The sequence below is a fragment of the Aethalodelphis obliquidens genome, unplaced genomic scaffold (genome assembly GCF_003676395.1).
Source record: "Aethalodelphis obliquidens isolate GAN/ISIS:26980383/991018 unplaced genomic scaffold, ASM367639v1 scaffold7, whole genome shotgun sequence".
Lineage (NCBI taxonomy): Eukaryota > Metazoa > Chordata > Mammalia > Artiodactyla > Delphinidae > Aethalodelphis > Aethalodelphis obliquidens.
The window spans coordinates 33,261,436-33,273,141 of NW_020837951.1; the positions used below are offsets into that span (position 1 = coordinate 33,261,436).

The window sequence follows — 11,706 nt, forward strand, 5'->3', positions numbered from 1 at the left end:
GGGCCCGGCCTGTCCACTCCAGCCCAACTGTCTCTCTCTCTCCTAACGCGCCCACCTTCCTGCTATGTTCAGCTGAGGCAGGTGGGGACCTTTCAGGGGGAACTTAGTTCAACAGAGCTGAGAAAGAGCCGGGGAAAGACCATAGTCTAGAACCAGAGCTCAAGAAGCACGCAGCCTTTTTGTCCCAGTGAGTGGGAGGCCCCAGAACCCAGTGGCATACAGCCCAGTCCTGGGCCATGATGTGGGGACCAACCTGGAGCTAGGGGAGTCTCCTGGTTCTTGGAGGGTATCCAGACCAGCCGGTGAGGGTGGACTCGGGAGAGGCTGGGGTCTGGCCACAATGGCAGTGCAGGTGGGGAGTGGGCATCCAGGAGGCCCCCAAGACCTAACAGGTGGTGACCCAGCCTGCACGGATCAGGCTGTTGGCTCCTATCAGGGCTGACAGTTTGTGGCAGCCACCAGCCCAGGGCTGGGGATCAGGGCACACGTTGGTGCTGTGGAACAGCTGAGAGCCAGATAAGGCCTTAGTCCTGAGCAGGGACCCAGGCAGCATCGCTCCTCTCTTTCTCCAAAAGCATGAGGAGACGGGCCCCTGGTGGGAGTGGAAAGGTCACAGCCCCTCTCCGCTGGCCTTGCCCCTCAACTGAGCAGCCCCTGACGATGGCCAGGAGCTGGGCTGGTGCAGCTGCCAGTCAGGCATCCCCGGGGCCAGTTCTGGCTGAGTTCTGCCCTGCTTTACCAGAGTGGCTGGGTCACTAGCGCTGGAGAAGGGCCATGCAGGCCTGTTGTCCTGCCCAGTCTCAGCCCCTGCAGCTCAGTGCTCTCCCCTCCCCGCTGCCCACAACCCAGGACCTGGGAGTCCTGTGGAAGAGGTTCCTGGGACTGCCTCGTCTCCTAGAGACTTGGGTGAGGAGGCAGAGAAATCAGCAATTGGGAGCACCTCTGCAGGCCTGTCTCCCCACATAGAAGGCTGTCAGAGAAGGAAAGGAGGGAGGGAAGATCAGAGGGCTGGTCTGAAACCCCTTAGTGGTGCCTCAGTGGTCCTGGGGGCCTCTGTGCCTCTGTCTATGACTGGCTCCCTCTGGGCTGTGGGCCCATGAAAGGCAGGATTTGAATCTCATATGCCTCTGCGCCCAGGGCCCTGGCCCTGGTCTGGCGAGTGGCCCATAGAACTAAGCCTATCAGATTGAAATGTGATTGAAGGACTATTGATGCTAGTAAAACTCTACAGTATGTAAAGTAGAGCATCTGTCCCATCTAGAGTCCCCCTGTTGGGACACTCTCCTAACTGATGAAGTCCGTCCCCCGGGAGATGTTAATGCCTCTGTTTTCTCATGGCCTCTAGGTCAGGACCTGGATTCTCACCGTGGGCTACACGACCGCCTTTGGGGCAATGTTCGCAAAGACATGGAGGGTCCACGCCATCTTCAAAAATGTGAAAATGAAGAAGAAGGTAATGCCTCCTTCTGTTGCAGGGTGTTTTCAATGTTCATTTAGTATTTATTTTAAAAAGATTTATTAGGCACCTACTGTATGCCAGGCACTGGGCTATTTGCTGGGGATTCAAGCTAAACACAACCCTCCGCCCCTCCCCACCCCAGCCCCCAACACCTTCAGCCTCCTGGGGACATCAGACAGCTAACAGAGCGTTTACAATGCAAGGTGATAAGGGCTGGTTGGGTGCATATGGGGGATACTGGGGTATAGCACCCAGGGAGGGCTTGGTGTAGGAAGTGACACCTATGCTAACACCTGGAGGGTGAGTGGGAAGCAGAGGCTGGGGAGTTTTCCCTCTCCCAGAGGGAACTGTGTGCACGGAGGCCTGGGGAGGGGAGGGGTGTGTTCACGTTGCCGAGGGGTTCATGGGAAAAGGGTACAAGAGGAAGCCACAGGGGAAGGCAGGAGCCATGGTAAGGAACCTGAACTTTAACTTGTGGGCAGTGGGGAGCCCTTGAAAGAGGAGAGTGAAACAGGGCAGGGGCCTGATTTAATGCTTCCATTTTCGAAGAGGCCCTTAGAGGACAGGAGCCCTTCCTTCGTGTGGGAGGAAAGCAGTTGCCACCTCTGTGCTTGGCTGTAACCATCATGTTGATTAAGCTTGACTCTTAGGATGTAGTCATAGAGAAGCTTTCCCCTCACTGTCCTTTCTAACTCTTCCGATGGCTGGCACTCTTCTTCCCTTGCTCCTAAGATAAAACTTCGGGCAAGTCTCATGACTTTGAAGGTCCTCTGGTCAATAGCTAGTATGTGGAGTCCATCATAATATTCAAAACCTCAAACTGCCTTCAAAGGCATCGCCTCTTCGTTCCCCAGCTTGGCCTGAAGCAGCCAGTCACCTGCCCTGGGAGAAGGGGTGCGATGGGCTGCTTCTGTCTTTTGCCAGACTGAGTGTTTTCCCCATCCCATTCCCAAGGTTTCTGAACCCTCCTGAGTTGGGGCTTCGAGTGGTGGAAGGGGCAGGAAGGACCTCACTTGCCAGGAGCTGCATCTATCTTGCTGGGCCTGGCATTGGTTAAGCACACCCTTTAGGCTCTCATGGAGTCCTTTTGCGGAATTTTCAAAGCCCCCATTACTGGGATTTACTCTCCTGCAGTGGCCCTGACATGGGTGAAATACTCCCCCCTTTGGCCATTTGTGGCTCCTTCCACAGACATGTGGCAGTCCCCCACTCCTGGGCCCGCCCCTCCAGCTTGCCTTGGGCAGGCCACACAGCTCTACCTGGCCCAGGGCCCACACCTGGTGCTCAGGAAGCACTCACACATCCTTCGCTCCTACAAACTCAAGGATTGTGGCTGATCCCACTGTAGCCACTTCCCCTCTTCCACTCCATCCATGGAGCAACTGGCCCGTTATCCTCCCGTGGGTTTCTCAGGCAGGAGTGAGGCATCAGCTCACCAGGTCCCCCAGGCTGCAGGGAGCCCTTAGCACTCAAGCCATCTGAGTGCTCTCCTTAAGCCTCCCTCTTGATTTGAGGTCAAGGAGGAAGCATACGCCCCGTCCTCTCACCTGGGGATGAGGTGAGATAGCATCATGACACGTCTTTCCAAAAATCCTCTTCTTGATTCAACTCTACCCACCCCCACACACACACTTTTTAAATCCCTGATGGGTGTATAACCCATTTACAGACATCTCCTGAAAATCCTGCACTGTGACCTCATCCCACTCTGGAACGTGGTGCCTGTTGTTCCAGTTCTTCATCCCAAACTTGCATTTGCCATCCGATTACCTGGGTCATAAGCCATCACGCCTGTGGCAGATAGCAAGTGAGCCCGAGGTGGTAGGGCCAGCAGACACAGCAGGAGAGCAGGCTTCTACTCCCTGCTTCACTGCTGACCCGCCATGGGTCCTTCAGCAAACCTCTTCATCTTTCAGGGCCTCTGTTTCCTTATCTGTAAAATGGTGAAGTATTGAAATGGCATTGTCTCCTGAGCTGTGATTCTGCCTGGTGCCCAGTGGCACCTCTCACTCATCAGCCTCACTGCCTGCCCCTTCACTGCCAGGGAGCTGCTCTCCAGATGGGGGGGGGGGTGCCCTCCCTTCTCCACCCTCTGCTCCACACCGGACCACCTTAGGACAATTATGGGCTGCATTTAGAGGGAGGAAAGAGCTCGGCTCTGCCACCCATTGCCTGTGCTCACCTGGAAAGCCCTCCTCTCACTGGGGCTCAGGAGCATTTGTGACAACTCCCTCCTGTCTGTAATATGAGGAGCCTGGCCACCTGGTCCTTCTCAGACCTGGCTGCACATTACAATCAAATGGGAGCTTTTGAAAACTACAAGAAGTAACCCAGCCCAGCCCACACCTCCGGGCTGGAGCTGAGCATTGGGAGTTACTAGACCTCCCCAGGTGATCCTAATATACAGCCAGAGTGGGAGACCTCTGGCCTAGATCAGGGCTACTCAGAGTGCAAGCCAACCAGCAGCATTGTTGGCATCACCTGGGAGCTTGTTAGAAATTCACTTTCTCAGCTCGCCCAGCCCTAAGAATCAGGTTCCTGGAGCCCAGGAACGTGCGTTTCCACCAGCCCTCCTGGCAAAGCGGATACAAGCCAAAGTTTGACAGCCACCAGGTAACTTCTTGGGCCCCTACTGCTCTGTGGCTCTGCCATTTATGACAAGTCCATCCTGGTTTTGAAGAATCGCAGTGTTCGTTTCTTTGTGTCAATATGTAATTCATGCACATTATTATTGGCAATGGAGAACTGGCCTTTATTTTCTGTTACTCATGTGATCACTAAGCAAGAACACTCAGATTGTCTGGCAACAATTGACAAAACGTGCCAGGGAAGACTTCAGGAGTTCAGTCGTCTGAAAGCGCTGTGGGAGTTGGGGCTGTGATGTGGCCACAGCCTGCTGGGCTGCCTGGGACAAGGGGACTCTCCCCACCCCAGGGGTCTGGGCAAAGTGAGAGCCCAGGCAGGTGGTGGGCCCAGGCGTCCAGGAAGGGGCCTGTCTGAAAAACTGCCAAAGGCTTTGAGTACAAGATTTGGTCACCAGTTTAGCCTGTTGTGAAAATGATTTAGGCCACATGAATACACCTTTCCAGTGTGAGACAGTTTTTGCTCTAGGCTTTCCAGTTATTCCAGGAAAAGCCTTGTGGCGCTACAGCTGAGTATCATTTATCAGCCAAATTAGAGGAGGTTAAGGGTATAGAAGAGAAATTTATACCTTTCACAGATCAAAAACTCAAGTTGGGAACGAGATTGTTTTTAAAGGGTTGTGGCAGTCGCAGGTCAAAACTGGGATTGAATTCTCCATGACTCCAACATTTTACATAGCCAAGGTTGGTTTTTATTGTCATTGTTTTGTTTTATTGGGTTTTTTTAAGTTTAAACTTTTTTTAAAGTGAGCCTCTTATTTTTCTTTTAATGTTTTTTCTTATGCACTTTAAAAAATTTAATTTATTTATTTATTTTTGGCTGCATTGGGTCTTTGTTACTGTGCACGGGTTTTCTCTAGTTGCGGTGAATGGGGGCTACTCTTGCAGTGCACGGGCTTCTCATTGCAGTGGCTTCTCTTGTTGTGGAGCATGGACTCTAGACGCACCGACTTCAGTAGTTGTGGCACGTGGGCTCAGTAGTTGTGCCTCACAGGCTCAGTAGTTGTGGCCCACGGGCTTAGTTGCTCCGCAGCATGTGGGATCTTCCCAGACCAGGTCTCGAACCAGTGTCCCCTGCACTGGCAGGCGGATTCTTAGCCACTGAGCCACCGGGGAAGCCCTTAATTTTTTTTTTTTACTGACACATATACAAGATTTACCTAAATCTGAAAATGCAATCTCACACTTCTTTTTCAGTCTTTTTACCCTTTTCTTCCTTCCCTGTCTCCCACCTCATCCTCCCTCCACCCACCATGTCACACCCTCCCCAAACACACATACACAAACTTCACCCCATATGGCTACATTTTGAAAGACATTAAAGAAAAAGAAGCCTGTTAAAGGAGGTATTGACATGTGGTGACTTAATGCTTCTAAATTCAGTATTTTTATAGTATCAATCGTAAAATCTTGAATTGAAAAGCCTCACTACCACAGTCTTCTTTTTGTTTAATTTATTTATTTTTGACTGCGTTGGGTCTTCGTTCTGTGCGCGGTGCACGGGCTTCTCATTGCGGTGGCTTCTCTTGTTGCAGAGCACGGGCTCTAGGCGCACAGGCTTCAGTAATTGTGGTTCTAGAGCGCAGGCTCAGCAGTTGTGCCTCACGGGCTTAGTTGCTCTGAGGCATGTGGGATCTTCCCAGATCAGGGCTTGAACCCGTGTCCCCTGCATTGGCAGGCGGATTCCTAACCACTGTGCCACCAGGGAAGCCCACTACCACAGTCTTTATTCTGCCTCTTACTCTTACTAGGACCAAATTGGAACGTTAAGACTAGAGCGGGAACTCAGAGATGAGATCTGTTGTGGGGGCAGATGTTTTCTGAGGACAAAGAAACTTCACTACATATATGACTTGATACGGGTTTTCTGAGGACAAAGAAACTTCACTACATATATGACTTGATACGGTTGCAAATAATAACATAGGGCCATCCTCTCAGACCTTCATCCAGGCTCAGCTTCAGGAAAATGCCAAGAGAGTGTCTGACATCTGAGTGACGGCAGGAAGGCAGGGCCTCTGGTTGTACAACTCCAGGGGGCACCATTCACACTGTATTCCCTCTGGAATGGCGTCCCTGGAAGTAGGCAATAAGCTGGTCCCAGTAGGCGGCCAGTCTGAATCAGTCAAAATATCTGAAATTTTTTGGAAAAATAAAGAAATGCCGTTTTCCCAAAAGAAGAAGTTAGCCAACTTTTCCTGTAAAGAGTCAGACAGTAACTATGTTAGGCTTCACAAGCCATACAGTCTCTGTCACAGCCACTCAACACTGCTATTGTAGAATGAAAGTAGCCAAAGGCAAACACATAAACAAATGGATATGACTGTGTTCCAATAAAACTTTATTTACAAAGACAAACAGTGACCCCAAATTCGTAGTTTGCTGATCTCTGCTCTAAACAACCATGGGAAGTGATGTTTACTAGTAATAGCTAACATCTGTTGAACAGTAATTGTAAGCCAGGCTCTGGTAATCTAGTGGTTTGTGTGGTCATCGTCCCCCATTGTGTAGATGAGAAAACTGGCTCAGATGGGTTAGGAAACTTACCAAGGTCTCCCAGCTAGTTAGTAAGATTCAAACTCAGATCTGATGCCAGAACTGGGTGCTTAATCGTTCCTGGGTGCCTTCACTCTCATCTCTCACTCAGTGAGAATGGAGCACGAGTAACCTCCTAGCCTCAGAGAGAGAACTCAGTTTCATGGCATCAGTGTGCACTGACATAACCGAGGAAAGTTTGTGCAGCCTTTGAAGAGAAAGCTGAAAAATAAGAAAGGAAGTCAGGGAAGCTGAGGTGAGACTAGAGACATGGCCTTGCCTAATTCTAGTATTCTATGGTGCTCAGACTTTGTAGGGTTAGGTCAGTGCTATTTTTTAAATTTAAACTTTTAGATCCTTTTTAAAAGATTATTTTTGTCACCTCTCTTTAGCATTGTATTGTGTATACGTATGGGGTATTTGTATAATTATTCATTATTAGTCTCCCCCTATCATGCATGCTCTATGAATGTAGGATATTCATGTTTTGCTCACTGCTGCAGCCCTAGTGCCTAGAAAAGAACCTGATTCAGAGTAGGCACTCAATAAATGTTCCTGTAATTAATAAATCAAACGTGATCCATAACTACTTACTAAATCCATTTAGTCACAAACAGTGGTCAAGTGCCAGGCTTTGGAAATGGTACCAAAAGGAAATTAGACATGTCCTCTCCTGTTACTCTCAGGATCTTCCCACCTGGGCCTGTCTGTGTGATGATTAGCCCTGAGTCTAGCAGAGCTGAGGTGCAGTATCACACTTTGCCCCTAGATGTCACTGTCCTCCACATAAACACAGAGCCATGCATTCTCAAAACCCAAGTAATGGTAGCTACACAGCCCATTTGTTGAGCACCTTCTCTGAGCCAGATGTTGTGCTAGGTGCTTTCCATACATCATCTCATTTCACTCTTATACCAACTCTGCAGCTTAGAGCTCACCGGTCTCACTTTTAGAGGAGGAAATAAGCCTAACAGAGTCATACAGCTTGATCAAGATAACATTTCACAAGAGCTGGGATTAGAATGAGGTCTTATAGATCCAAAATGGTGTTCTTTTTTTGCACCATACTTGGAGATATTACGTGAACCTCCCCACTCCTTGCCAGAAATGCAGAATGAGAGAGGAAGTGATTTGTTAGGGTCACGCCAGGTCACAAGGGATGGTCCGCATAATCCCAGGTCCTGTCTCTCCACTGCCACTCTGCTACCTCACACTTCATACGTGAGCCTTAAAATTGGGAGGACTTGACTCTCATATTTACCAGAGAGAAATTCTGATGCTCATCTTCTGTGCTGCATGCGTGCCTTCCCTATTCAGGCAGCAGCAGGAGAGGTGCAGCGTCCACTCAGAAGGGAGGTCTCTCCCCTGTAGGGGCTCACTGAGGGTGGCCCCAACCCATGTTTCTCAGCCCTACCCTTCAATGCACTACTTCTTGTCCAGTGTAGACTGTGCAGTCCCAACAGACCTGAGGCGTGGTGTGCTGGAGTGTGAGGTGGTCCGTACTCCTGTATGCATGAGCTCTCAGGAAGAGGCCAGGAGAAAGTGGTACTGCTGAGCAAGTTCAAGTTCACTGCCTCCTGGGAGTTAGACTGTGGGGACAGTAGTACCCCTTGTCTCGTGGGAAAGACTTGGCAGAGAGGGAGGGACCTGGAGGTGCTGGCACTTGCTGGTTGGGGAAGTTTGGGGAGGGGGAGAGGACTGAGAGGCTGAGGCCCGCAACTCTGCCTGCCCGGTGCTTGTGGCATCTGCATCCTCCTGTCCATCTGGTAGTCACTGCTCTGGATCAGGCCTCATCCTTCCTCATCAGGACAATGGCCCCAGCTCCTAACTAGCCTCCTACTGCAGGATCCCGCCTCAGGTTCACCCCTTAATGCTGCAGAGAGCTCCCCATCACGCTGATGCTTAAAGACGCTTAAACCTCCAGTGGCCCCCATGAGGCCCCATCACATGTCATGCAGGCTCTCTCTCTCCAGCCAGCCCTGTTTCCAGCCACCCCCAACCGACCCCATGCACACCCAGCCACACAGAGCCTCTCACAGAAAGAACAGGGTGTTTCAGACGAAAGAACCAGCACCTACAAATGCCTGGGAAAGGATAGGAACCTGTGGCAGGTGGTGCCTTATAGGAAGTAGAACCTGAGCCCTAGGCAGGAGACAGTGCCCTTGAACTTGCTCAACAGCACCACTTTCCCCTGGCCTTTTCCTGAGAGCTCATTCATTCATTCTCCACACGTTCCTCAAGAAAGTTTGAGAGCCAGCCCCTGCACAAGGCACCAGGGCACAGAGGGGAGACTGGATGGTCACCGCCTTGGTTCTGATAGGAACACAGTTGCAGTATGGACCCCATGCAGGGCACACCCGGATTCACAGAGGAGCAGCTGCTCAGGCTCAATCTTGAAATCAGGGTAGGAGGGCACCAGCAGAAAGGTGGGGGAAGGAACTTCCAGGGGTCAGGTGCAGTGTGTGCAAATGCCTGGGGCTCAAACAGCCCTGGGTGAGCATCAAGCAGGGAGGCCTCTCCCAGCCTGTCCTCTAAGTCCTCAGCTCCTCAGGCATTTCTTCCCTGTGGCCCAATTTCTCAAGGCTAACAGGGAGCTGCCTGGTTCCCCTGAGGGCAGGGGTTAAACCAGGTTTCTACAAGCTATCAGCGGTTCACTGAATGCTTCTGAAAAATCTCAGAGGGGGCTTTGCCAGTGCCCCACCCCCAGGTAAAGTGGTCTTGGTGGATTTGATCTCTTTGGCAGTAACTCAGCAGTACTTTCGTGTTCTTTTCACAGTTTGGCCACAGAGAAGTCTCTTGAGTTTCTATTTCTCCTTTAAGGATGGCTTTAATCATTAAAAGCCACACCTGGCGATATTTCTTAAGCTTCTGCTTCCGTTTTGTTTATTTTTCTATAGTCTTTTCTGGAACTACTTCATCACATTAGCTTTTGTTTGGCATTGGGGTGGGGGGTGAGGACACATAAACGTGCAATGCGTGAAATACAGGTTAGCTTTGCCCCAGACAGCATTTGTCCCCAGGCCAATCCCCATCAAACGGACATAAAGTGGGGTGGGACCTTCACAGTGTAATAAAGATACCCCAAGCTGCAAAGTGGGATGGGAATTATATTTCTTCTTTATATATTCCTTCATCGCAATTCAACCAGGCAAACTTCTAAGTATCGACTGCATGCCAGGCCCTGCTAGGTGCTGAGGGCAAACAAATAAATAAAACAGGCTTCCCTTTTGTCAGGGGTGCCCCAGTTTACTGAGGAGGGCAGATGTGTATACAACTTAATATAGCATCTGGTCACTGTAGAGCCTGGTAGGTGCTGTAAATGTTTGAGGGTGTGCACTCTGGAGAGAGGAGGAGCTTGGTTCGAATCTAGGCTTCACCTCTTAGTATCTGTATTCCACTGAGCAGGTTACTTGGCCCCCAGCACTAGCCTCAGCTTCTTCATCTGAAAATTGGGAATAATAATAGTATTTGCCTTTGTATGAGATGCTGTATGTAAAACAGTCAACCTAGAGGTAGGCACAGTGTAAGTGTTCACTAAGTGTTAGCATTTGTATTTATTCTCCTTCTTGTACTTATGACTATTACTATTCATAAGTATAAGTATTGAACTTATTAAGTATGATTAAGTCTGGGAACAGAGTGCTATGGGAGTAGTTAGTTCTGCTGTGGGAGTTAGGGAGGCTTCGTGGAGGAGGCGAAATGAATCTGGGTCTCTAAGGATTATTTGCCACATAGAAAGAAGAGTGTTCCAGACAAAAGAGCCAGCACCCACAAAGGCCTGGGGTGAAAATCACAGCAGGGCCAGAACCTGGGCGTCCTCAAATTTAACTAAGTATATGTGTGTGTTTCGGGCATGGACAAGCCAAGCTCATGAAAGGCCTTGAATGCCAAGCAAAGGAGCTTGGCTGGATTTATCCTGTGGGCGATGGGGAGTCTGAGGAAATTTTCAACCTGGGGGTGACGCCATTCAGTCACCCACCTGACCTGGCGCCTCGGCTGCTGTTTGGGAGGCCCTCTCACGTCCCTTCTGCCCCTGCCCTCTCTGCAGATCATCAAGGACCAGAAACTGCTCGTGATCGTTGGGGGCATGCTGCTGATTGACCTGTGCATCCTGATTTGCTGGCAGGCTGTGGACCCCCTGAGAAGGACGGTGGAGAGGTACAGCATGGAGGTAAGCACCTGGCACCAGCAGGACGGAGGCCTATGCTGCTCCCAGCCCCCCCCGCCCGGGGACGGCAAGGCAGCACATCTCCTTTACTGCCCCAGGTACGCTTCTTGAGAAGAAATCGAGGTGGTTCCGGGGAAATCATCATAGGTCCACGTGGGTCCACATTCCCTATCAGGAACGTCTCATTATTTCCGTTTCCTTCCATTTGAGACATATATTATTTCAGGAGGGCCAAATATAAGGTCTTCACTCCTGGAAAAAAATGGTGAAAGAATTTGTCTAGGTGTATTAATATATGCAGAATTGAGGGGAAATGTTGGGTCGTTTAAACCAGTATATTCTCTACACATTGTAGAAGCCCCCATTTATATGATCCATCAGCCTAGAAATTACATTGCATTTTTAATCTCTCCTTTAAAGTGAGTTCCCTAAGGAGTGCTCGTAGGGAATAAACACTCTGATAGCTCCTCCAGTTACTAGAGGATCTTCAAAGTGATGTGTTGCCAAAAAGAAGAACCTTACATAAAAGTACCGTTAAATATATATTTTAGTAGTCTTGCGTTGGGCCTTGCTCTTAACTCACACTGGTCTTCCTAGGATGCTCCAGTTAGAGAAGTTCAAGATTAGAGAAGTTGTAGTTTTGTCGACTTTCTCCTAGAAGTGTTAAACATGCCTTTGTCGGAAAGAGCCAGCTGAACGGCAGTGGCTGTACAGTACGATTTCCCTACAGTGTAGCAGATTCTATTGAGAAAACTGAAGTTTCCTCCAGTTCTCTCACTGCACTATTAGGGAAATCTTTTTGTGGGATTTAGTGTGAATTTTATCAATAAAACTAAACTGGAAACAGTCATTTTATGCATGGAAGACAGAGGTTTTTATCCTTCTGGACAAGAAGGGTTTTC

General features: G+C 49.8%; 1 protein-coding gene across 1 annotated transcript in view; it reads left to right on the top strand.

The window, feature by feature from the left end:
* The window catches only part of GABBR2 (gamma-aminobutyric acid type B receptor subunit 2), a 368,838-nt gene that overhangs the window by 302,803 nt on the left and 54,329 nt on the right, over nt 1-11,706 (top strand). Inside the window, exons 12-13 of the mRNA XM_027105394.1 lie at nt 1,346-1,453; nt 10,685-10,807. Coding sequence (XP_026961195.1) covers nt 1,346-1,453; nt 10,685-10,807 — 231 coding nt within the window. The remainder of the gene's footprint in view (nt 1-1,345; nt 1,454-10,684; nt 10,808-11,706) is intronic.